Here is a 27,014-nt window from a genome sequence, read left to right as displayed (position 1 = left end):
GGGGCGCCGGGCCCGGGGCTCACCCACAGCCGCCAGTTCCCCACGCCCACGCAGGGCCGAGCTTCGCCCTCCCCCACCCACCCACGGGGGGCTTCAGCAGCTTCGTGGCGCGCGGAAGCGCCGTGGTCCATGTCACGGCGGGGCCTTGTGCTCTGGCGAGGCTCCGCCTGGCAGGTGCCGTCACCCCCTCGCACCTACCTGGCATAGATCGGCCCCACGAACCTCGGCAGCCCCTTCCCACACACAAGAAGCCAAAGGAATCAGCCCCGGGAGCTGCCGAGTCAGAGACACCCCCTCTCAGGAAATAAACATCACACGGAGCCCCCCGGGGCGGTCACGGTGGAACAGCATTTATACAAATGGAGAATAAGCTTAGAAAAATAACAATCGCTTTATTAGGAAGTTTAATTCAAACTACACGAGAAAGCTGAAGAAGAAAGATGTTTATTCCAGATTTCCACCTGCCACAACACACTCGGCAAACTACAGAGTGACAACTCACTGAGCTACTGGGAAGAAGAGGGAGGACATCACTTGCTGCAGCCCGGCGGACCCAGGAGGGGGATGCAGGAGAGCCGCCCAGCCTCCGGACCCCCCTCTCCTCTTTGCATCCTTCCACGCTTTCCTCGGAAGCTGCTCATTTCCTCCTCCTGCAGAGACCTTGAGCTGCATTTCCCTTCGAGGCCTGGTGGTTATCAGAGCTCTCCAGCAGGGTTTGTGGTGTCACGCAGTACAACACCAAGGGGTTTTGCTAATAAAACAGTCTTGGCCCCTTCCTGCACGTGGTTAGGTTCCTCCGCCCTCATAGCTCCAGCTCGCCGAGCGGAGGCAATGCAGAGCGAGCACTCTGCTCACAGAAGGCGCTGGCTTTTGTTATTAGCAAACCCTGTTAATTGCCAGAGCCACGTTCCTAACACTCGTCACAAACTTACAGCTTCCGCATAACGGCCCCCCTTTTTACTGAAATTTCTCTCCTTCATCAACGACTTTTCTTATTTCTACTTTACGCGCTCTGCTTTCCATTACCCGACTTTGCTCAATAATTAAGCTGAGTCCAGCCTTCCCCGTTTCATCAATGCATTTTCTGTCCTGGGACCAGAACAACACTTACACACTCACTGAATTTTAGACTAGTGAAGCTTCCAGCTTGAAAGCCCAGGATATTGGTAACCTCTACCTGTGGCAGAGGCACTTCGGAGGGGACACAGGTTTGGAGTTGCCAGTCTGGCAGTAGAAAGCATTGGCTAACAGTCTAGTGCAGAGGTGGCCTACCCTCCCTCGATACGTGCTAACTTGTCATAGGAGCACTCAGGCTCCAACTCAACTAGCTTACTAACACACTGCAGACTACATTTCCCCGCCTCTACCAAGCCCTCAAGAGATCATCTAACATCCCAGCTTATTTCCTAGTCTAGACCATGCTTTAGGACAGCCCTTCCAAGAGGGAGGACAGCTTCCGAGGCGCCTGGATGGAAGCAGAGCCATACACCGAGGCGCCACGCAGAGCGGCTCATGTTGAGCTGTAGCGTGGGCATCGTCTCGGCATGACCTGTCACTGCATCAGAGCTGATCAAAAGCCTGACGCCGCGCTCCTCGTGATCTGATGATGAGGGAATTCACCAAATAGTTCAGTTTCGAAAGAGAGAAAGCTGAGGAAATACAGACACCCTCGAGAGCAAAGCCGTGCCTGGTGCTGTGGTTTCTAACAGACGCTTCATATTTTGGCACTTCATATGGGAGATGACACAAAGGTTGTATGTGTTTCAGTGAACACTTTTTGTTCGATGAAGAAAAATACTTGCATTGATTTGCTCCAGGCTAACAGAAATATCAGAGATTGTTAAAAATCTACGAACAGGGGCCAACGTTCACATCAGTTAACGTAGTCCTGGCGCGTTTGTCGGATTAGGCGATGGATTTGCTCTTCCTGCTTGTGTCTCGGAGGCTGCTAAGCAGCATATCACCAGGGACCAGCTCCCTTGGCAAAGCCACTCGGCAAGGACGCTGCCGACAGCCTCAGCAGGACGCGGCTCCCCGCAGTGCCACCTCACACCCGCGTGGGCAGGGGATGTTTCAGACAGTCCTGTTCACTCCCTCTTAACCAAGTGTAGGAAGGCAAACCCAGCTGCTGGAGCACGGGAAGGACTCACCACTTCCCCATGGCTGGATTTATGAAAAAAAAAAAAATTAAAAAAAAATCAATACGGCACTCCTGTATGGCAGAGCCTTCTTTTGTGTTTGTCAGGCAAGCAGAAGGGCTCTCCATTCCTGGTACCGCACTGGCAGAAAACGGGTGAGCTGTAGCTGACAGCAGGGTCTTCCTAGTGACAACTCGAAAGCTGCTGCTGTTCTACTGCTATTGATCTAAGCAGAATACAAAACACCTGAAGTCAGCAGGGAAAAATAGCTGCAGTTGGAAAAGAAACTGCGGGGGGGAAACTTGGGCGGGGGGAGAGCAGGTAAGAAGTTTTCCATGCATAAAATTAAAGGCCGGGCTTTTTATTGCAGCTATTTTGCCTGACTACAATACTGGATCGATGTACAGAGCAGGAATACTGCCATCATTGTTTTTGCAATCTCATTTGACGAGAAACAAAAGGTTTCACTCCCACTTCTGCCAGCGCCTTGCCACCGATGGCTCCTCTCCCCCATTGCTGGCAAGGAAGCGGCTCTGCCTCCCATCGGCCCAGAACGTCCTCAGGACAACGATCTCTGCCTGCTCACTGCCGATGCATCGCTCACACCCCGGAGACGCGGAGCCCTTCCGAGAGGAGAGCCCACCTGCTCCGGGAACGGACGAGCCCAGACCGCGCAACAGTTTGGGTTTGTCCGAGCGCAACGCCGCCATGGCCATAGCCGGGGCTCGGCCTGGAAGGGATTTGGTTACCTCCCCTTTCTACCCCAGCTCATCTCTGAGCCTGAAAGAAGCAGGCACCCAGCCAGCTCTTGTTCAGTAAGCGGCTTCCTTGGGAACCTTCCCTGTTGTGACAGCTCAAACATTACAGGGACTGCCAGAACCAAACCACTCAAGGAAGAGATCCCCTCCCCCTTCTGACATTGACAACCGAGGCAGCAGCAGGCAACACCGCGTGCAGGAGTCTATTTAAAATGTCACCGAGGTACAGGCTGATGGAGGACACCAAGGCGTCCTTCCCCCCGCCCTGGAGGTGATGCTGGGGTGGGTTGCTTTGCATTTTTGTTGTTCCTTTCCTGTGGTCTGTGCCTGCTGCAATCTGACAGCCTCTAATCGCTCAGCGTGAACCAGAAACGTCACTCTCATCTGTACCGATGATGGTGCTACTCACGAGCGCAGGAACATACGCAGGCTCAGCCACCCACCCCAAAAGCAATGCCCCCAAGCCATCTCACCCCTCAGCTTTAACCTTCAGGTCTTTTCTGCTTCCCTGTCACTTGAAAGCTGCATTTCCTTCTCTCTCCCTCTCCAATTGACAGAGTCAATCCACAGGGTAACTTCTATGTTTACAGAGAAAGCTACCAGTTTCTCAGGGACAAGGGGCACAAAGCGGAAGAGCTCAAAGAGCTGAGTGCAGGTCATGACAATTTCCCAGCTACAAAATCCACAAAAAGGCCCACCTTCTCTCCTTGCCAGCCCCGGAGGGGTTCCCCATCAGTCTCACCTCCTGCAGCAGCAAGGCCTGAACAAGCCACAAGGAGCATAACAGGCAGAGGACTGAATTCCTCACTGCAACAACAGCAGGCAGTTTTCTGACATCCTGCTCCCATTTTGCTCAGAGACAGGAGCCATCTTGAGCCCTTTGCCGACTTGTTCCTGGCACTGCAAACAGTTACATCAGAGAAAAGTGAACTCATAAGTAGGGCTGCGATTATTCCTCTCCCCACATCCCAGAGCGTAGCGCTCCTCTCCCTCCTCAACCCAATTCCCTTACCCAAATTACAAATAAAAAACCCCTCATTTTCTGGGTCCTTCTAACCATTTCCACCCACGACTCAACCACTCTGCCTCCCCTTCCACGCTTCCTCTGTGTCCAACCATTCAGTCCAAGATCTGACCTAATTAGCTGATTGCCAAATCCAGCTGTGGATGCACATTGCTTTGTTAGAGCAGAGCTGTCTTTTAAAGCAATAATTTATATCAGACAGGATTTGAAATGAAGTGGGCCTCAAAAGGCCTTCAGCTGAAAGGTGTCCAACGGGAATTTTTAAGAGAAGAGTTCAAATGGATTCTGAAAATAGCAGACTGGTTTTCCAGCTCTTACTTAAGGCCTGGCATTCTGCAGCTTGGAGGGCAGGAAAGTATTTGGAAGGTTTTGCAGCAGGAGCCCAGAGGAGAAAGTGAGTTTGGGATATTCTTTAGCAAGAGATCATCTCTGGGTCTAAATGTCGATGTCCGACACACCACGCTGAGTGTGAGACACTTTAAGGCAATAAGTGCATTGTTTCTGACAGCAGAAACATCTCTGAAGATCGGTCAGTAACATGGTGACTCAGGCAGGTGACCTTGGGTCTGTCCCACAGCCTAAGTCACCAGGGCTCTGCTTCTCAGGGCAAGAGGCTATTTTAAGAAGAGCTAAAAGACATGGAGGGGCTGGTTTCCCTACTCAGCTTTTTGCCCCCTTGCCCAGTCCTGGGTTCAGCCAGGACTCAAAGAGGATTTTATTAATTTTACCTCATTCCCTCCCTCCAACAAAACATGATTCAGAGAAACTAACTCCATCACAGCACCATTAATCCTTCTACAAGACGCATGCATCGCTCCTCTCTTCCCCAGCAAGCCCCAGGCAGCCATTCTCATCCTCTCACCCCACTTCTTGCAGCCTTAGCTATAAAACCAAGCCGGAGGGCAGGCTCTGCTCCCAAACAGCGCCCTGGCCCTTGCTCCACCGACAGATCTGAGCTCCCACACCTGGATAAACTCACATCAGCACTAACCTGGCAGCCACCACAGCTTACAAGCCATGTTTGGGCTCCCCAGCCCCCTTCCCACTCAAGTTTACTGGGGCTGCTACCCTCCCTGAAGCAGCATGGTTGAACAGACAACGTCCAGCCCAAGCAGGCCACCCTCCACCCACCCTCGTCCACCTCCATAGAGCAGAAAGGTAGAACAAAGCCAGAACAATCCCCCAAACAAAATGACACCAAGAAAGAACTAGAACAAAGAATTGTTTAATTGCTTAACCCTTTCTCTTCCCGGGACGAGAGAAACACGTTTTCTGCTCCTTCTAACGAGGGCAGTAAGGCTTGTGTGTTACCTCTACAACTGCAGGGGCAAAGTTTATGAGATGATCATCTTTAGTACTTGAAAAAGCGAGAAGCAGTGGTCATTACAACACAAAGAGAATCATAGAGTCTCCTAATGGAGAGCCCATTGCTAGAATACAAAAATAAAGGAGGCATCCCTGCATATCCCAGGCTGGAAAGAGTTAACCAGAAAGAGCAGGAAGAAGCTTTCCCAAAGAGGGGGTTGAAGTAAACAGCGGAGGTCAATAAAGCAACATCTCCCTACTTCCCCAGCATGTTTTTCCTTCACCAATAAATACAAATTCCTCATTAACAAGCGAGAAAGCAGATAATCTGCCCAGGACAAGGAGAAAAGGGGCTAGAGGCAGAAAGATTTTTTTTTTCTCTCCCCTTCTCTCCCATTATTATTTATCTTTTTTAACCAAAGCAGCCATTAAAAAATAGCAATCCACTGCAGAGGCAGGGAATCTTGTAGCTTTCACACTGCAAGTGGCAGGTAAAAGAGCTGCACTGTCTCATAAGGGTAAAACCAACAAAAAATAGCTGCCACTGCAAAAGGTTTATGGGGAGGGAGAGGTCTGTTCTTTTCAGAGCTTTCCATCTCAGTCTCTCAGTTTAAACATCAAAGTCTGCAGACATTGTCTACTGAAAGCTGAAAAAAAGTTTGAGTAGGAGGAGACGGAGGAAAAAAAAAAAGAGGATGCGTCTAGTAGGAAAGCCTTAAGCAAAAAAAGAAAAGGCCAGACCATGTCAAAAAGCCACCCAAGTGAGAAGAATTTTCTGTTGCCTCTGGGTTTTGAAGAGCATTGAGTGCCAGGGGACACTTGGGGTGGAGGAGCTTGTACACAACCAAAGAGGTAAACTGAGCAAGCAGTCACATCTACCGCACTAGTACTGCACGCAAACAGCCAACGTGCCCTCAGCAGCCAAGTGCCAACCTGTCCCAGGAGAGCTCTGCTTCCACAGGAGAAGATGGAGGGCGAGTCTGCCATCACAGATCAGCAGAGCACAAGGACAGCCAGTCGTTTCGTGGTGGTGAGGGGCACGCTCCCACAAGACCGGGGCGTGCTAAGGCTCACTTTCACCCGCAGATGAAAGAGCAGACGGACGTTTCTGAGGGGGAGAGATCAGGTCCCAGTTAGCTCCACCACGACTGCAAGAGAGGCGTGGGAGATCTCTCTATGCAGGGAACAGTGTCCTTGGAGAGACGCTGCCAGCTACGAGCCTCTGCGACCTCTCTCCCTCCTGCACAAGGCTCGCTCATCTCAAAGACTGTTCTGGAAGGGAGAGGAAGCCAGTTACCTTGATCAGCCAGCACTGCGCAGTCTCTCTCATCAACGCCTGGCAGCCAGAAGCAGCCAGAGAAGGAAAGGGAGGCCCTCTCATCTTTCCACAGCAGGAACAGGAAGACCAGGGATTGCACCACATGGAAGAACAGCCCTAATGCAGCACACACACATGCGCACACACTCCCAGACACACATCTCACACCCCTGGGACCAAGGCTAGCATGTTCAGACCTTCAGCAGTAAGAGATACGAGACAGCACAGAGCAGTTAAGATCTCCAGGGGCTCTTTGGTCTTAGTTGATAGTCCTAGAAAAAAACAACCTCTTCGGAGTCGGTTGTAGCACAGCTGCGTAAGATCTCTTTGATGTTTAGTGTTTGGCAACTGCAAGACGGGAAAACAGGGCTGCATGTTACATGAGAGGGGGAGGAATGGAAGTACAGTGCTGCATTTCTAGGTGTACTCCTGGCTTTGCAGCCAGAGTCAGTGTGTGGAGAGCAGGAAGAGGAAGGAGGGTTCCTGAGAGGACCACTAATCCATCAGATGTTACACCAACGATGAGGCGGAGAAGGCCCACCTTGGCTAAGACAGAGCAGCTGACTGCACAAAAATACTGCCATCTAAAAGCTCAAAACTTTACTTGCAACACATACATGGTGGCAACGTTCTCAGCTCCACCAGAGGTGACGTGGAGAGGAGAAGGTGAATACAGCTATGCACATTTTGGGCAACAGAGAACGCAGCTCTGAAGAGTGCTGTTAACAGTCCCTCTCCTGAGTAGGTTTAGCTACTTAAGTCCTAGGCCTTTGATCAAACCTGCTCCCTTTGCTGTCACCTTTCTCCAAGGGTTTATAGACCACAGAAGAAAGTATCAGAGCTGGGCAAGCACACCCTGCCCTGTTGAGCTACGCATACTCAGTGCCCTCGCTGATTCATCAACTAAGACAGATGCCCAGGGACAAGACAGGCAACATCCAGTCCTTAATACAACACAGCTACATCTGGTGACAATGTGTTAGAGATGGAAGCCAGAAGAAAGATGTTATGGGACAAAACAGGTGTTTCATGGCCAACAACCCTAAACCAGGGGCCTCTAGATAGGCTAGTAGCACAAAAGCAGAGTCAAGCTTTCAAGACCAAGATCACTGCAGTAAATTCATTCCATAACCCCTGCCCTAGGTTTGTATTTTATTCAGGAATTTAACATCCCCTATGCAAATGCATGAATGCAGGGAACATCTCCCTGTACCAGACCATACAGCAGCTCTGGAAAAAAAAAAAAAATCACCAGCTTACACTGCTTACAGACAACTCAAAGACCCCTGTTGGGACTAAGTTCCACTAAAGGCAAACCCCAGACTGCACTGCCATGCTGCTCAGTAGCGTGACGGGAGAAGGAGGTGGTGGTGGCGGCGATGGTTTAGAGAGATGGCCGCTCCTGCCCCTGCCGGCTTGTCCTACTCTGTGCATAGTGCGAAACAGTGCAGTCATTCAGAGAAAGTTCAGGACCAAGGAAACTAGGTTCCCTTTCAGCCAAACAATTAGAGGAAGGAGAGGCAGTTCTGTTTTAGCTGGGCCGGCACTGGACTTGCCCCTCTGAGCTGTCTTCATCATCTGAGCCTCCAGCCCCACCACTGGTCAGTCCTGTAATCCGGTACCCCATGTTCAGCAACATCACCTCCAGCGGGTCTGCGTTCATTCGTCTCTGGTTAGCTTGGGAAGCACCTTCCATGTCTACTACCACGCGGCCATTAAGGGTTTCACTCTGCAAGACAAGAAAGAAGAGGACTCACCAAGGCAGCGCTAGGACCAAAAAGGGGCTGTTACTGCTGCTGCGACTATCAGGAGATCCCAACAGGAAAGACCGGTGCGCATTACATCTCACAACAACAAGACAGCGTTTTACGGCAGCTCTTACCTCTGGCCTAGGGTTCCACAGTCGTACAACAGGGTCAATGCCACTGGTAGCCAGGAAGCAGTAACTGGGATGAGGCTGGAGACAATTCACAATCGACTCGTCTCCCTGCAGCACTCTAACAAGGTTGGTGGTTTCTTTCTCCCAGATGAAGAAGGAGCCGTCATCTGAGCCACTGACTATGTACTGTGCATTGCTAGGGTGAGAGGAGCAGAGACTGGAGATCACAGCTCAGAGCCAAAGCTAGTCTCTAGCAGACACGAGAATCTCAGTTGGCTTCTACAATCAGCAGGCTGCCACCCCTCACGCTTACGGATCCAGATAAAGCTTTCTGTGTTGGTTCCCTCCATCCCCAGGATTCATGTTTTCACTCCCAAATGGCTTTTCTGAAACGCTAGCCCAACTGGGTCCTCTGTGGATCTGCTACTGAACCAGCTATTCATGCAGCCACACAAGGAGGAGTGTTTCTGTCATCTTTTTCAACCCTGCAAACCAGCGTCAGTGTCATTTTATGAACAGTCACATGGGGCTACGCATGAGGCTTTATCCGATGGAAGAGAGCATTCTGCTGCTGCTCACACTCCTGTCCTGAATCCCTATTACACTCTGCCAACATACCTGCCAAAGAAATTGGCCTCTTTGATGTCTGTAGTAGTGTTACAGTGGCCACAATATCGGAATTTGTAGTCGTAGCTGCGCTCCCTCAGCACCATCTCATCCTCTGAGATGGAATCCTTGCGGCCTGTAGCTCGCAGACGGATGGGGCCACCCCCTTTCTTATCTTCAGCTGGAAAGACAAGAGATTTCCCTTGTCACAATTTGGGGAGGAACGTGTTCTAAACAAACAGCACCCTAGGAGACCCCGACAGCTCTAGAGGAGAGTTAAGGACAATTCCAGCAGGGAGGAGGGCTTAGAGCACAAGCTTCCCTTCCAGATTACCTCCTGGGTACATCAGACTGCTTTTACCATACTCTCGCTTGAGAGTGAACCAGGCCCACGCCCAGGGAAAGAACAGGCGTGGGCTAGTTTTTGTGCACAGTAGCCATCAATCTCTCTCACAAGTTGGCTTTTCCCTCACGGGGGTAGATTAAAGAGAAAATTCTTTGTCCGATCATTAGATTTTAGTATAACCTTGAAGAACCACACTCAATACCGGCACTCACCATTATCACTCTTGGAGAAGAGGGCTGCATTGATGTCTCTGTCTAGGGCATCGCAGGCACTGCTATGTGCTTGTTCTGGAAACTTCCCTTTAAAGTCATCCAGACACTCCAGTGCTTCTGCCACGTACTTGAGTTCAAAGAGACAGCGGGCAAGACGGAAATGGGCCTTCAGGTGGCATGGATTCAAGGATATGGCCTTCAAGCAGTCTCTTAAAGCATCATAATGGTCCCCATCCCTGAAGAAAAGGGAGGGGTGGCTTAGATAGCCTAAACAGAAGCAGCATACATTTTGCACTGCCATTTCCCAGCCCTCATTTCACTCCAGAGCTTGTTGTTTCCAGCTCTGTCTATGCAAGCAGACACCCCACAAGCTCACGTACTACTAACAGCATTTGCTGTTTCCCAGGGGCACCATCTGACCAAGCCCAGCTTCTTGAATGCACCTCCACACGCATACAGGCAGCGCCGTAATGTGACCACACAAGGAAGCCCAGCAAGTCTTGACCTGCCATTTTAAATCCAACAGAGCAGAGCTCACTGATAGAACACATTTAGGGAAGTCCTTTGAAGATGGAGGATGCACAAGCCCTCTGGCCAAGCAGACACAAGGCCTCTCCTGAAAGGCGAGCAGGGCCTCGGCAGAGCACGGCAGCTCACGCGTGCCCCTTTGTGGACGCACAGCGTGGCAGCATGTTTCCCTGCCCACAGCCAGAGCCACTTGTAGCCCTCAGGAAGGAGCTACAGAACCACCACACTTCTTAGCCCTGGCGGACATGTGTCTAAAGCAGCAGTCTTTTCCCTCTTTATAAGAAAAACCTTACAGTTTTTGAAATAAGCATTATAGCAGACTGGTATCATAATGGATATTTATACCCTATGTACAGTTACTGGAGACTATGCTTGGTTTCCCTATGCTCCATGGCTGTGGGAATAAGAATGCCTTTGCTTGTGCTCTGGAAGCAGGAGAGACTTGACAAGCCTTGCGTGCTGGTATTCAGTTCAGACTGACAGAGGCTGCGAAGTCAGCCAGGGCTGACAAGCCTGGTGTACCAGATCGAGCCTGAACTGCTCAGAGGCACCACAACCTGTCTTAAGAGAGTGCCAAGTCTCCATAGGATGGTTTATAATAATAATAGTGCTTCACACCTGTAACCTATGTGCACTGCACCTACCAAAGCCTGACACAGTCCCAAGGGGAAGGGGGTGGATTGCCCTGGACCTCCCACAGGGTGACAGTTTTAGATCATGTGGAGCCTTTGTCAGGGAAGAGGTCCTCCTGAGTCTCTGCTTATTCAAGGGAGCTCCAAATCTTTGGGTTACATGTTAAGTAGCACTTATTCAGTGCCACAAGCGTGTTCTGCAAACCATTCATCCTATTGCTCCCTCCCGTCTAGGCGAATGTTGGCCACATATTACAGCTTGCTAGCACAGTACAGGAGGTGGAGTGCCTCGTCCATGACATCTGCAGCACAGCAGAAGAAACACGGTTCTTGAGGGCTGTCTTTACAACACTGTGTCTGTGTTAACCCAGGAGGCTGGATGCACAGCATCAGGCCACATTTTATTCAAAGCAAAAGGGAATGCAAGTTACCTGTTCTGATGACAAATGAGTGTCTCACATTTTCAGAGCTGATTAGGCTATTAGCTGCCTTGACACCCTCAAAAATCCTTCAACCTCAACTACCAGCATCAGACAGCCTGACAGACTGGTGTGAAAATGTACACGTTGAGATGTAAAGCAGGCACTGACTTCTCCCATTGTTACAGGTTTGACTCAGCTTGCGCAAAAATGCTCTAACTAGAAGTCGGCTAAGTACTGTCAATGTGGACTGCTAAAAGCAATGTGGAGAGTGATGCAGTTGTTGGCTCTTAGGAGCAAATTTTAAAAAGGACAGCCTTAGAAGCGCTGCAGGGTATGAGCAGCATCTTAAGGGAGATGAGCAAGGGGAGCTTAGGAAATTACAGACCTTCCTTTTTTCTAGATCTCTCTGTTATTCAGAGAACAAGGCCAAAGCAAGACCTGCAGTATTCTGCAGGGTGGCCTACGGCTGTTCCTGCTCCAAACAAAAAGGACACCTTAGGGACACATGGTGGTTCAGTGTGGGTCACTGTCCAACTGCTTCAGCCTCCTTCTCGGTGACGTCCCAGACACCTTCTGCTATACACCAGTAGCTGTTCCTAGCAGAAAAGCGTGCCGCCTTTTCTGCACCTGAGAAGATATCAGCTCAGTACTATTTAAATTCTAATCATTGCATGCCACAGAAATCCATCGTGCATATATTTTCACATCTTCCTGCTACCAAAAACTGTAGCAAAGCACTAGCTGACACACAGAAGGGTTCAGATCTGCCAACATCCTTTGGGGAAAAACGATTCCTATAAGAAAAATGTCATTCATGAGATCAGCACTCAGCTTCTGCTTCCATTCCTTAATCCCAACCTATTGTTCTTCTCTCTGTGAACACTGAGGTCTTTTTGAGGCAGCTCCCAAATCTCTCCTATTGCAAAACAGCCAGTAGGCCAGTTACCAACAGTCACAACAACTGCTGGCTGCTCTTTATCTTGGCAAGAAGATGGGAGAATTCATACTGGGGATTTCATCAGGGAGAGGAGAAGGATATCCTCACAAAGCAAATGTAGATGAAGGACCACAGCTATTTTAAATATGTTAATGGCAAGTCATGCTACTCAGTCTTACCCTGCTCAAGGGGACAGATACTAAAATAACTCAGCTGTATCTTGCAGATGCAGCTCTGGCTATTGGTCAGACAGGACATTACCTACTGCAGAGGCTAACAGGATATTTTGCAAGAATCAAGACAGAACCTCCCCCAGACTCTGAGGCACCAGCTGCCACCTCCCCACAGCCCTCAGAGAGGTTTGTTTCCAGCCAAGGGGAGCACGGGTTAGCTGGGGTAGCACAGGAACCACCACGGCATGTCTGACTATCTGCAGTACTAGTTACTTGGGTAAAGCAGCAACCAAAGCAACTCCAGGCAGTCCTACAACAATCTTACATCATGAGATAGAAGTAATAAAGCATAGTAACCATTACCTCATCTGTTGACAGCAGATTTAGAGCCATACTCTAATGCAGATCAGAACTATCCAAAGAAACACACTCTTGGAGACACTCATAATGCTATTATGCGGAAGTGCATTTTTGGTTTCTTTTTAAACAGGAAAGGAACAGAACATTACTCAGCATGCCAGTAGGCAAAACGATGAGCTACCACCAGCTGTGCTTCCCTGTGCAGTATCTGTGGCTGTAATGTCTCCAACACATGCTGCTGTGCAATCCCCCTGTCCTGAGCCAGAGGTGACCCACTTGATCCAATAACCCCAACCCTGCTCCACACCTAGGGAAGCCAGGTCCTTCCTAGTGGAGATCAAGGTATCCATGGTACTCAGAAGTCAGGCACCAGCACTGCCTGTGACACTAACCGCTCTGACATTCTCTGCTTCCTTACCACTTGCGCTTCATGTAGGCAGCGGCTCTGTTTCCATACAGCATGGCATTGTTGGGGGCTTTCTGGACTGCTTTGCTGTAGAGCTGGATGGCTTGAGTCCACAGCTGGCAAGCAAAGGCCTCATTGGCTTGCTGCTTGATTCTCTCCAGGTAGGGAGGTAACTCCACTTGGGGACTGAAGGGAAAGAAGAAACGAGCACAGGTAGGTCTCACATGCTAATGCTCTGTTAATTCTGCAGTGTTTTGTTCTAGCTTAGTAAGTCCCAGCAAGCATTAGCTAATACCAAAAGTTTCAGAAAAAGGCAGAAGAGACTCTGTACCTGAATAACCTGAATTTAGGGGGAAGGTTTCTTTTTAACCATCATTTGACTGATTCCATTCTTTTCTTTATATGCAGACATCCACTCAAGATTGAACAGTGGGTATTTTAAGCATCTAACGCCATAGACTCCACCAATACATGTTTGCCTTGACCACATAAACAACATTTCCAATCCCCTTTTAGCAATGTATAACAGAATGCAAATTCAGAAGGAAACCAAGCATCTGAGTTCACTGGGCCGCACAGGGCCTGTGCTCAGCAACCCAAAATTCCAGCCACATCTCGGCTGCGTGCTGGAGGGGCCATCTAGAGGAAACAAGCTGAAAACATTCAAAGTGACTTTGGTGGAACCTAGACTACCCATATATGGTATTGAGCAACTGTGTCTTGACTTTTAACCATGTCTCATCAGCCGGAGGAAAAACAGTCAGCAAGATGTGCTTCAAGTCTGCTTCTGCTTCACACCAACTGCATTTTGCTCTTGAAGAAAGCAAGCAGCAGGAACAATGGAAGCGGGCTCTCCATCTGTTCCTAGCTCACATACAGACTGCACGATTAATGACTCCAGTGTCATCGTCATAAAGCAGTTTTGGCCACTTCAGTTTCCAGCAGGCAGGTGCCCAAAAAAAAATGACAATGGGAAGCAAGGCTCTTTTGACCTGACAGCCTCTCCCATTTACCAAGACACAGTTCCTGTAGGCCAGGAAGTAGCAACCACTCAGGACAACTACGAACACCTTGCTCCCAGGCCTGAAAAGTCATTTCTTAGTTCTGTCTGCAGTAATTAATCATGAAAGGGGAAAAATCCTCATGGACAACACTTCTCCCAGGACGTTCTTGCCTGATCTGACTCTTGTTCATAGCCCACGCATCAGAAGCAAACACAGCTCGCAGGACAGAGTCCACCTGACAATTGAGTCAACATGCCAAGTGGATTTGGACTTTGCACCTTGTTTAGCAGCACCTAAGCCTGGCAAAAGGAAGAGGACACGAACAAAGCCGTAGGGCTTTCAGGTAGGTAGATCTGTGCCCTTACCTCACATGTGCTCTTCCTTCAGACAAGCGGAAGCCATTGCTGTGCAGATGGATGCCATTCGACACTCCATTGGTAGAGGTTTTTCCATTCTGCACTTCTGAAGGTAAGGAAAAAAAATATACAGCCATGCTAAGTGTCAATGTAGATTATGAAAACTAACATCTGAAGCTTCAGGGGTTTAATTTTACAGCAGAGCCAAGCCAACGCCACAGCCCCATTCAGAGCAGAAATAAAACTTCCATGATTCCACCCCCACCCTACCCCAGATTTGATTTGCCTTCTTACATTTACCACAAAAATCTCTGCAGTATCCTTTGCACTACAACTCTAAGACAGAAAACTAGATACACATCGAACTAAATATACACACAGGAAGAGAGGGCAGCTTGAATTGAACCGCCCTCAGACTGAGCCGAGGCCACAATCAGCATACCTGACTGATCACCAGAAGCCTGACATTTAAAACTGCAGAAGCAATTTAGCAACATTAGTAACCTTGTATTTTAGGCTCACTCAGATAAATAATCACAGAGCTAAGTTGCTGAACACTTAATAAAACAAGGGCGATGAGGGGAGCCACTGGAGGAATCCAGTAAAGGAATTCCAGATGCTTTTTTCCTTCCTTTCTTTTCTTACCCTACTGCTCAAGGAGCAGTCACAAGCTGAGGTAATCCTCCGAAGGTCACGCAGCCACATCGTCTGCCATTTCTATAGAAAATATTCAGATTCAAGCTTTACAAACTGCATTTATGTTGCAGCTGGCAACGCTCCTGTGGCCATTTCACAGGTTGGGAAACTGGAGACAACTGTCCAACCAGCCTGCTGAACTGCTCAGAGATTTCAGTGTGCAGAGACATGCATGCACATGAAGTTCAGCCTTTGTACTGATACTGCCTTTTCGCAGCCTTCGCCTGAACTTTCTGTGCCCAACAGGGTGGAGCATTTGCTGCAACCGCACCACCGTGAGCCTGTTCAAACGCTGTCCTGCCATTTAAAGCATGACCTCACCAGATAGCAGAGTACAGATCACCCACATGCATTCGAGACAGAAGAGAAAGGCAGGCAGGGCATATATTTGCTACCAGGATGTAGTTTTAGATTAAGGCCTAAGGTGAGCTGAGTACACGGACCAAACTCTGCCAGAGTGCTCTGAGAAGAGGGAAGGGGCTGAGCAGGGAAAACTCTCTGATAAGAGCCAGCCTCTGCCTGGGGAATAACACTGCAGCCGTTCACTGCATACTCCCTGCAATAGCTGTGTACTAACAGGCCCTGTAAGGAACAGGGCCAGGAATAAAAAGGCTTTTGGATTTACTTACTCGTCAAATAAACGACTTTTTGATTCAACTATCTCACCACCAGGAGGGATATTAGGGCCAGTCCAGATTCTTAGCCTAGGGAAGAGATTGTTCCATCTCCTTCCTAACGGGTGTATAAGGGGATAACAGATATATTCTACACTTTACTAAAAAGATTTAAAAAATAAAAAGAATATACCGTTTCCATACCTGTCCACAAAGTTTTCTCCCTTAGCTGAAGGCAGGATACCAAGACTTCAACCCCTCTACGAAGTCTACTTTATCCTTTGTGCACAGCTTTAAACATTCTCCTTAGCTCACACGAGCGTACACCTCTCAACAGCTCCCTTCTCCCCTCAAGACACACGATTTGTCAACTCTGTAGAAGGGTTTTAGAACTCAGGGTATGAACTGCACTGCAGAAACACCCCAGTAACAGCCATGCCCTACTTAATTTTCCTAGTTCCTGCACCCTGAAAGAGTTGTGTAGTATGTGATTTCACTCTGCCTTCCACTGACTTTCATGACGGCATCATACTTACCCCCTGAAGTATGGCACTTCTTTGGGAGGAGAAAAGTGTATGGTCGCTGTTTGTATGTTAGATCAAACAAATAGACCTAAGGCATGAAGAAAAAGAATGAGACAAAAAAAAGTCAGTGAAACATAGATGCTCGAGTCACAGAAACAAAACAAGCCTAGATGGCTATATGGTGCCACATTTGTGTTTTGTTATTTCCAATTTTCTAACTGGGAATCTTGTTTATAGATATGTATGCACAGGATGACAGCAGTACCAGTGGCATATTCCATTCCAGCACTGGGTTCAGAAAGAATAATGCTGAGAAACAGGAGCCCTGTCGTATTCAAGAGGTAAGAAAACCCTCTCCGCACCTACAGAACTTAAAAGATGACCTGAACACAAACTAATCTGCTCAGAAAGCTTCAACTCTAAAAAGATGTTACACAGTGATCATAAGCAAATCAAACATTTCTTGGCAGGAAAGAGGTGGTATGCTATACCAAGGCTAAAGTCTCTCTATGCTGAAGCCAGGATTTCCTGAGAAACTTCGAAAGCAGCCCTGCAAAGCCCTAACTTAAAACTGTACTGGTATAGGAATTGACAGCCCAGATCAGACCTACAATTCATCTCACTCGGCACCTTCTCTAAAAGGGAACGAGTGCATGTGTGAGAAAGATGTGTAGAGGACAACCACAGAGTAACCTGCCCACAAGCAAAGTTCCTGCTTAATCCATGCTGATTAATGCTGTCAGGAGGATTTTCTCATTTCACTGATAGGCTTTACAAAAGATCCATGAATATAACCCAGCGCTTAAAATTAAAGCAATCAATATTCCAGGTGAAGGCCTTGGCTTCCCTAAGTTCCTTATTCACTAAATTCTATTACAGAAGCAGTCTGATGTTTCAAGAATGAGTTATGAAATCTTTTCTAGGTCAGCAAAGGTCAGTTCCAGAACATTTTTTTTTTCTCTTCCAGAGAGTGAAATGTGAATTGGAAAACCAGAACAGAATGTGGTTCAAGTTTGATCCGTCGTAGCATAACAAACAAATCCCTAATACCAAGCATTTAGTCCGAAAGAATCAGAAAGAAGCTTAAAAAATCAATCAGATTACCCACAGAGAAGTTGCTATACCCATTTTCAAGAATGCACAACAACATATGGTGACCCAAGCACGACTGATTGCGCAGCTTTCTGCCAAACTTTAGCCGTCTTCTTACCTGTTCCCCTCCCATGTTGACTAAGAGCTCAGTGCCATCAGGACTGAAGGTGACATACGTGGCCACCAGAACTCTCAGACGGTTGTTGTAGTCCGGAAGCTTCACTGGAAGGTGCCCTGTGGAGAGAAGAGGTCCAAACGTATTAGCGTAACTAGTAACCATTGTCTTTGTCCTACCCCAGCTGCTCCCTTTTACAAGAGGCTGTTAGGAGAGCAATGCCATGAAGCGCATGCACCTAAGTGATTTTCCGTTTCCTGCTGCTGTTTATTGAATCCTTCCATCAGCCACCAAAACACGCAGATGTGCATAGCTGCCTTTTCACAGGTTTTAGGTATCAATTCTAGAAGGCCATTTCTGAAGAGAAGACTGGATTATAACTAGCTTGCTTAACAACAAAGTCTGCAGAACCCAGCAGTTCTCTGTTTTAGTGATTCACTACGGGTTTGGCTTCTGTGATTTGCAGCCATCTGCAAACAAATACCTCCATCTTCAATCCTCTAATCAGGTTTCCTTATTAAAGCTCTTAGCACAACCAAACCAAGGCTCCTAAATATTCAGCTCACACACAGGTTCCTTTGCTTCAGACAGCAGATGTGTTGCATGACCAATTCAGGGGACCTAAGAAATCCTCTAGCGGGACTCATCAGAAGCAAGACTGTCAGAACTGGTCTGCTGAACATGCTGGTCTAAGATACTTTAAAAAATCCAAACATTTGGGGAGGGGGGGGAAGATCGTAAATAATGAGCACTGGAGAAGAATGTCATCTAGATTGCCCAGATACTGCATCACTGATTCTTGATCTGCAGGATGAAGACAAGCCAATGCTCCTCTGTGCCAAAAAGATTTTGAACAGCAGCCTTGCTGGGACTGGTTCCAGGAGAAAGCCTATAGCACCCCTGTTATTCAATCCTTGACTTTCCAACAAAAGTGACAAAAAGACATTTACGCTAGACAAGAAGTAAGGCCAGCTCACCCATACGCACCACTGCCAAATCAGGGAAAGTGGGCAGGTAACATAAGCAAGAATTCACAGCACAGAAGTGAAATAATCTGCAATTCCATGGAACATCCCTGTATTAGAGAAGAGCTCTTCCAAGCAGTCATTTCTTGTGTGATGGGTAGAACTCTGCTTCGTCAGGCATTAACTTTAAGTCCCATCAGTCACCCCCAGCACAGGTCCCAATACCTGCCACGTAGTACTGCGCCGCGCCGTCCGGGAGGGGTTTCTGTCGGTCGCAGAACGTGTGTACTCCAGCTGAAGGACTCTGCTTCATGCTTTTTCTAGCCAGAAAGAAGAGTAGTCTTATAATCACAGCATTCAACTGCTGGAAGCCTGATCTATGCTGACAAATCTTGTTCGCACACGACGGCAAGGCCTCGTGCCTGTACAGCTGGGCAGTCACAAGCCTGCCTCACAGTCCCCGCTGTACTCACACAGATCAAAAAGACTCTGAGGGTCATAGAAAAGACTGGGTAAAACCGCACGGTGAGACAGGCAACCTCCAGATCATTGAAACTCCCCCTTCCCACCAGAGCCTCGAACAGATTTCTGTGCCACTCACATCTGCCCAGAAAAGCCACACTGCCATTACCTGTGGTTGTGGATCATGCGTATGTCGTAGAGCCGCACAAAGGGTCCACTTGCCCCTACTGCTAAGTAGTTGTTATCTTGGGGGTTGACCGTCAGGCATTTGGCCTCCACCAGCTGCCCGCAGTACTCCGTCAGGTCTATCAGGACTTCGGAACGTTTGCTGTTCTCTCGCAGGTCGTACTGTCTGCAAAGGGAAGAGAAAGTCAGGCAATCCGCGTCACTAGACAACAGAAGCAGCAATAAGAGAGGCTAGCTCTCCACGGTGACCAAACTGAAGACCACTTAACGCAGCACATTTACACCGCTCAGCAGCGACCTACACTTAATTATGTGGCTTATGCACAAAGAGACGATACTAACGACAATAACTTTCATTTGTGCCACAGATCACTGGAAGCATCTCAGCTCAGTGTACACTAGGCCTCAATATCATGCTAACCATTAAAACCAGCTCCCTAATGTGCCCAGATTTATTCAAGTTCCAAACTCAACTCCAAGTCACAACCTCACAAGCAGTAGCTCGTATGAAAAGAGGAACAGACTCTCGTAGTAACATTAGTCATTTAAGAGTCTCAATGACTCTGGAGGGAAACATTGCACAGTTGTATCTCCCTTCCATTTGACATTGCTCTTCCTTTCTCAGCCTCCCTTTTCAGTGGAGGAAAACAGAGGAGCTGAGGGGAGTATTTATGAGAGGACTCTACATTTCAAGATGAAACCTTCCAGTTTCAGGAAAGAGAGATTAGCTCCAGCTCTTTAGTATAGAGGCAGTCTCTGTTCAGATCTGTGCATACATAGTACATACTGCAATGGACCCTAATCCAATAAATTTTGGGGCAGAACAACTGGAGTTCTGTACCTGATCAGTCCGTCTTCTGCTGCACTCCAGAAGGTGTTAGGCCACATGGGAGCCGTGGCAATCCGCTTAACTCGGTTGGTGTGATCTCCAAACATGTGGATGGTCTCCTTGACAGTCAAGTCATGGACGTGCACCTTGGAATCTGCAGCTCCCGTGATGAGGATCCGATCCCCCGAATGTGGCAAGAACTGTGGGAGACAGATTTGACATTCAAGCTTGAGAAGTCCTGAGGCTGTTCACACAGACATCGCTGAGCTGCCCTGGCAGGTCACAGAGCAGCTTGCTTTAGGAACACTTTTATTTAGGAACAATGTTATTCAGGATGACCCACGTTATTACCTACATTACACATATGCCAGTGTGCACACTCAAGAGTCACCAGCTACAGTAGCACACACACACACACAAAAAAAAGATCTTCCTTGCCCATCCCAATTTGCTACAACCATTTCCTTTCTTACAGAGAGAATGAAATAAGCCTGGGAGCTGCATAAACTATGAAGTGCCGGTATTAGATCTAATGCATTTTTTCCTAACATTAGATAAATTATTGAGGGAGCAAGGGGAAAAATTGCTTGCAGGAAAATGTTTCTCAGCAAGGATCCATCCTCTTGCTGCTTAGGTTGCTGATTTTGTTAGCCATTCATTCCTTCTAACCATATACCTTGACAGAAAAGATGTTTGCAGTATGTCCCGTGTGCATAGAAAGGAGTTTCTTGTGGTGCAGAGGATCCCAGACAATGGTATGCTGGTCATCAGAGCCAGAGGCCAACAAGCTAAAAGCAACAGAGAAGTATGCATCATGTATTCTTCTGTTCTAAGCTGTGACCAATTTCTTAGAGTGGTTTGACCACAGACAGCCATTAAGTTAATTCAGCTCGAATAAGCCCACTTCCTCTCTCTTTTCTCAGCTCTGTGTTCTTGTTGTTCCCCATGTGCCAATCCATTCAGCCAGTTCAGGGAGCTAAACCAGCCACATAGCAGCTCCACAGAAAATAAAGCGAGTGGTTTTCATTGGTTTAGCTCATTGAACCAGCTCACCACAGATTCAGATGGCACAGGGGAAAACAATAGGAGCATTTGGTCAACAACAAAATGCAGGGCCTCCATTTTCCTTATTAGCCTGGCTGCATTAACTGTTCCACATCATCCCCAAACCCAAGCCAAAGCATTCATTCCTGGAGTTCGGATGTGCCCATGCAGTCCCAAGCCAGGGCTTATTTAGTGATTCACAGACTGCTTTTTAAGTGCAGGGTGTGGCAGCGGTATTGCAAAGCGCTGTTTGCCCTGTACATCTGTATTCATTTGAAGCAAAAGAACCTGACATCTGCAACCATCAGCTGTTTTAAACTTATTTCCTTATAGCCAGATCTCTTTCGAATACAAGAAACTTTCACTGGTAAATAACTCTGAAGAGTATCAGACAGCAGACTGGATCTTGTAAGAGGCATGTCAAGAAATATGTACTCTGCCTTCCATCCAGTCATTTCTCTTGCAGTAACTCTTTGTTCCCCTTGGTTAACGGAAATGCTCCCACGTCTAGTTTCCCTCTAAAACTGCAGAGAAGGGTATGTGCTCTGCCTCCCTCCTTTATATATTTTGTCCCCAGCAGCTTTTAACAGCACAGTGATGGGGGTGGGGAAACGTCACTACCAGCTGGACAAATCCTAAAGATCCATTATAATCCATAATACCATTTACGAGAAGAGAAGCAGCCTTCAATCTCCACTTCTTAGTCTGACCATTTCCCTTCTGAACTCACTAAAGGGGCATTTATAAGAATATCCAGATATATTTAATAAAAGAAAGCTTCTTTTGAAGCGTGAGCTCTACTACAGTTCAAAACTTTGAGCTTGAGCTCCACTTTACTAGGAGTGGGAAGCAGCTGCTTATGATAAGATGACCTACATCCTACTCTTGGGAAAACCTTGGGTTATCAGTTTGCTGATCCCCTGGATCAAGCCACATACTTACTCTCCTTTTTCATTCCATTCTAGACAGTTGACACAGCCAGAGTGACCCTGAGAGAAAAAAAAAAAAAGGGGGAATGGTATTAGACAAACTTCAGACTTATCAAACAGAGCTGTTCTAAGACAAGGACACAGTGAGCTCCCAACACTTAACAACTTGTTCCAATACAAGCAGGTTTTTTAATTCCAACCCTGCAAAAAAAAAACCACCCACGTGGCAGAGAAGCACCTCCAGAAAAGACAGACATGCTATAGCAGTTGGGGTAGAAACAGCAAAATGAAACAAATAATGAAAATTTAAAAGTAGTGTTGAATAAAATGGCATTTTAGTCTCAGAGGCTACAGATGAAATCCTGCTGTACACAGGGAAAGGTGACTTTGCTTCAAAAGCTCTTGGCTAGGCTGACAAATTACATGCAGAGGTTCTGTGGGAACACAGGGAAAACGCACTTTTGATAACTCTCTTAGAAGCACCTTGCTGCTGGGTGACTGTATCACACGTCTTCACCCAAATTAACCAACAACTCTACCAGGAAAGACTAAGAGAACATTGAGTAGAGTTTGATATGGGAGATGCGACTGGAAAGGGGGATGAAAGAATCCTTTCCTCCCCCAAACCAAGACAACCTGAAGATCTTTTTAAGCTGTGTCAGACTGCAATACAACCAATTTTTTAGGCAACACATTACATCCTTCAGCATTAGAGCTGAATATCGTGAACAGTTGACAGTTGCCTTCTTCAGGCACCACTGCTAGGATTAGCTGACCCACACCCATTAAAGGCTGGCTTGTAGGTGCATTAGGTAATGCAGAAAGCTCACAAAAGATCTCACTGAGCTATTCCTGGCTCTAATGCAGTTTAGGGGACTAAGTAATCAGTATCTGTCCCATACAAGAGAGAGAATTATGTACTCTCCCGCAGGCTGCCCTTTTTGCAGTAAGCTGTACAAAAGCGTCTCCATTTGCTCTTTAAACACTGCCTGCTTACCTGCAGTTCTGCTTCTAGGCCCAGGCGTCGAATGAATGGATCGGTGACATGATAGTGTCGTTCGAAGCCCAGCGCACCCCTCTCCTGTGTGAACAAACAAGCACCACACTGACTAGAGCAAACAAAACACTCCTTTTTCCCTTTAAGAGAAGATTCAAGAACTTTAAAAATCAAGCGGGGACCTTGCCAGGTATTGGGGTGTCCATAGCATCAGGTACCTGTCCTGCAGTAGGGGGACACCTTTTGCATCATCTCCAGGTAGGCTGTTTGTAATCCTTGCCCCTGAATTGGTTTAAAATTAAGTGTATCTAATCACCAGGCTCCAGCTAGGCAGCTGAGACAGGGTTTGAGAGGCCCACACTAAGACAGAATAAGTTGCCTACTTTGGACCACAAACAGAAGATAGAGAATAGCTTGGAAACGCCTGTTATCCCTTGGCAAGGGTTTCAGTAGCAACTCACTCCTGAGGACTGCAGTACTAGACCACAGCTGCTCAGAAGTCTGCCATTACACAGAATCGGTTGGACTTGATGATCTTAGAGATCTTCTCCAACTTTAATGATTCTATAAAATCATCAAGTCCAACCGCCAACCCAACACCCCCAGGCCTCCTAAACCATGTCCTGAAGTACCACATCTGCTTGTATTTTTAACACCCCCAGGGACGGTGACTCCCCCACCTCTCTGGGCAGCCTGTGCCAGGGCCTGACCACTCTTGCAGTGAAGATGCTTTTCCTAATCTCCAATCTAAACCTCCCTTGGTGCAACTTGAGGCCATTTCCTCTCACCCTATCACTTGTTACTTGGGAGCAGACACCAACCCCCTCACTACAGCCTCCTTTCAGGCAGTTGCAGAGAGTGAGAAGGTCTCCCCTCAGCCTCCTCTTCTCCAGGCTAAACAACCCCAGTTCCCTGTGAATCTGCCCTGAAGCACCACAACCAAGGGGCAAAGTATTGGGGAAGGCAACTGGACAGCATCCTTTAGAGATGGCTTACTTCATCAGAATTGGAGTAGGAGCGTGTAGCTGCAGTACCACAGCACAGCCTGTTCTACAGGGAAGAGAACAGCTGCCACAGAACTGCGTCAGTACAAATGAAGGTGAAGAAAAGCAGGACAGTTGTTTCCCCTGTGATCTCACAGAGTTCACAGATGTATTAGCAGATGGCTTTGATGAAAGAAGGCCAACTGCAGAGGCAGACATGAAGAAAAAGGAATGCAAGTCGTATTTTGGATGGAACATCTAATGTCCGAGGAGATCCCTTTCTAGGACCTGATCCAGCCTCGGACCTGTCCCATGCCATGCTATAGTCAGGCAAAGACAACTTAAGCCTTCATTATCACCATTTATAGATGAGAACAGCAACATCAAAAATTACACTTATGGTACTAGGAACATGTTACTAGTCACAGAGCAGACACAAAGGACTAGTGTACTACGTTACAGCTCTGCAGACCAATATTAGGTAATGAACTCTACACAACAAAAGCTATTTGAAAACAAAATGGAGACAGATACAAGGGGATTGGAGGAAAACCAAATCAAACCAGGCTTTTTGTAGTAACTTTCATTACAAACTTCAAACCCTTGACATATTTTTACAAACAGTATTCCCAAAACGCTGCTAGGCCCAGTGCAAGGTGCTGCAGTTATAATTGCCTTGCTATCGCAACCTCAGTGGCTTTGTGAGGTCTGTGCAGTAGGATATTGCATTTCCTACAAGGAACTGTCAGACTTAGCAACCTTCCCAAGGTCACACATGAAAGTCTAACAGAGCAGACAGTGTGAAAAAGTCTCAGGCTAACGCTCTAACCACAGAACCATCTCTTCCTTGTTAGAGCAGCAAAATAAATCCTTGCACGTGGATCAAATCACAACCTTATAATACAAAGTTTAGTACCAAACTGCAAAGCAAAGTGAGCATTCAAGCCCCTAGCTCCTTATGCTGGCCACTAACAGACCACTTTTGTGACTGCTGATTACCAGCAAAGCTGCAAATGATTTAAGGCCTCTGAGCTCAAGTAATAATTGCCTATTGTGTCTGCTGTAGCTAGTCCTTTCACGTTAAGAGATATTTCACAAATGCAGCCATCAGATGACTGATTCAACCACCACAGAAGTTCTTCCCTACACAAAGGAAGCAAGACACCACTCTTTAAAGAAAAAGAGACAGAGATCATTAGCTTTACTACAGTCAGAAAATACCTTTGATGGCAAGATCACACGAAGAGACCACATAAAGCAGCAGACAGAAAACCCATGAGGGAAGCTAGCTAAGGGTCCTTTATGGTGCCCAAACACAAGTAGGCAGATCTCTCTCTTCAACATTGTACTCAAAAGCAACAGACCTGGTGATGTCAAACTAGCATGGTGCGCTCCTGCTAGGGAGGAGAGCTGTATTCCTGTTATGCCATACTTCAGCCCAGCTCTTTGTTAAGGACAGCAAAAGGTCCTATGTGTCTGTTCTCTTAAGCTTCTTACACAGCTTATCAATACGTAAGTAGCAGAGATCTTTTCAGACGTAAAGGCAACAACATGAGTATTTCCCCATCCAGAGTGAATGCTGATTCTCCACCTGCCCCCCACCCAACACAAGTGAACACTTGGCTAACGTACCTTGATCTGTCTGTGGATGATGTCTCTGGTAATGTTTGCTTTTGCCATCTTCTTGCAATGAGGCAAACGAAAAGAAACTATCGGAAGAGCTGCTGTGCATCCAAGCATGCCAACAGAGCAAAGATCCACACCAAGGGCATTTAATTACCTGCAGGACAGAACAGGGAGGGAACAAAGGCAGGCATACAAACATATTAGGCCATTCATATGCAATGTCAAGTACTTTATTGTCAAAAAATAGCGGTGGCTAAGGACTAAAACATTTTGTATAAAGGCTCCTTGAAGAAACCCAAGGATGGGAAGGAACAATGTAAGACTGAAGAACACCTCACTTAAGAGGCCATCGCCAGTTTGCACAGTAATTCAAGACGAACAGAACTCCTGGACTAAATCAGCCTAGAAAAGCCATGTTTGGACCCTCAAAAGACCCTCAAATCCAGGGTAAGCAGCCTGTTTCACAGCTTGCCTCCCACCGCTACATGTCCACTCACACCCCGTTCCATTTTTCCCAAACTCGACAACCAACAAAACTTATTATATTGTGAATAAACAAGGCATCGACATTTTTGACCACTTCTCTCTCATTTACTACATCTGATAAGCAGCCAAAAAAAACCCAACCCCAAACCAGAAGGGCGTAAGTGTTCCTTAGAAATCACAAGAGCCAACCATCAGGTGACACTATCACCTGAACACCTATTAGCAGTAGAAAAGGGACGATCATTTAAAGTTTTATTTCCAGGAGAAAATAGAGTTTTCCAGATTTTTAATGGAGTTCCATATTTAATGCACTAACCTAAATAATTTAAACCCCATAAAATTAGCTACACTTGCTAGAAAACATTCAAATTGCAGAGCGATTGTCACGACACTGCTCCGGACAGGCTGCCTAGCAAAGGACCAGTCAGTCTCTGAGAGATGGTGTGACTCGCCTCATTTACATACTGCAGGCCCTGTGTTGTCCCATTTTGGCATTTCTACAGTCCTCTTTAAAAAATAAAATGTAAAAAAAACATTTAAACACCCTTTTTTGTCCTATGAAACCCAATGGTTTAAAATTCTCTTTAAAAGCATTCACAAGCAGAACAAGCCAAAATTTTCAAATGAGTCCTCTTTTGAATGAGGAAATGCTGACTCATTGAAACAAGAACATTTCACAGAAACGCAGCAACAAATAACTCTGCTGAGGCCGGGCAGAAGTTTTGTGAACCCTGCCCAATTCTCTACCGGTTTGTCTGTCAGGTTGCTGCAAAGCAAGGGCTTCCACCATTAGCAACCGCAGGGCCGTGCAGCCGTACTGCACAGCAAAACCACAAGGCTCCTGCACCCCAGGATCCCCAAAGCCCCGGGCTTCAGCCTCCGTTTGCTTTCAAAAAACTGTTAGTGTGCATATACAGGCATTTCCCCATGGGTAGGGAGTATCAAGAATACATGTTTCCTCACAGAAAGCAGAGTTTGTCCAAAGTAGTAGTTCAGATCACTTTCCTAACACAGCTGGCTCCTCTATGGAGCTCCACAGTGAACGCAGAAATGCCATTACAC

General features: G+C 47.3%; 1 protein-coding gene and 1 long non-coding RNA gene across 2 annotated transcripts; one reads left to right on the top strand and one right to left on the bottom strand.

Annotated features, from left to right (window-relative positions):
• Positions 1-372: 372 nt before the first annotated feature.
• WDTC1 (WD and tetratricopeptide repeats 1) lies at positions 373-25,606 on the bottom strand. Its single transcript, XM_009507099.2, has 15 exons — positions 25,473-25,606; positions 22,858-22,941; positions 21,874-21,920; positions 20,564-20,675; positions 19,900-20,087; positions 19,042-19,224; positions 18,636-18,730; positions 17,449-17,564; positions 16,251-16,326; positions 14,414-14,510; positions 13,057-13,230; positions 9,587-9,822; positions 9,041-9,209; positions 8,426-8,618; positions 373-8,272 (listed from the first exon to the last, which is right to left on the bottom strand). Exons 1-15 carry the CDS (start codon positions 25,578-25,580, stop codon positions 8,075-8,077), a joined length of 2,076 nt encoding a protein of 691 aa, XP_009505394.2. The 5' UTR covers positions 25,581-25,606; the 3' UTR covers positions 373-8,074.
• LOC135316744 (uncharacterized) lies at positions 14,426-26,035 on the top strand. The gene is made up of 3 exons (XR_010376000.1): positions 14,426-14,516; positions 16,476-16,579; positions 17,206-26,035. It is a non-coding gene; the product is annotated as an uncharacterized LOC135316744 (long non-coding RNA).
• Positions 26,036-27,014: the final 979 nt, after the last annotated feature.

The sequence above is a fragment of the Phalacrocorax carbo genome, chromosome 22 (genome assembly GCF_963921805.1).
Source record: "Phalacrocorax carbo chromosome 22, bPhaCar2.1, whole genome shotgun sequence".
Taxonomy (NCBI): Eukaryota; Metazoa; Chordata; class Aves; order Suliformes; family Phalacrocoracidae; genus Phalacrocorax; species Phalacrocorax carbo.
This window is presented reverse-complemented; position numbering and strand designations above follow the sequence as displayed.

Bases quoted from the DNA above. Each gene is read 5' to 3' on its own strand.
- WDTC1 (XM_009507099.2), bottom strand. From the start codon at position 25,580: ATGCTTGGATGCACAGCAGCTCTTCCGATAGTTTCTTTTCGTTTGCCT. The intron at 19,225-19,899 runs GTACAGAACTCC...TTCCCTTTGCAG, and splicing joins GCAGAAGACGGACTGATCAG to ACAGTACGACCTGCGAGAGA. The intron at 14,511-16,250 runs GTAAGTATGATG...CCTTACCTTCAG, and splicing joins GAAGTGCCATACTTCAGGGG to AAGTGCAGAATGGAAAAACC.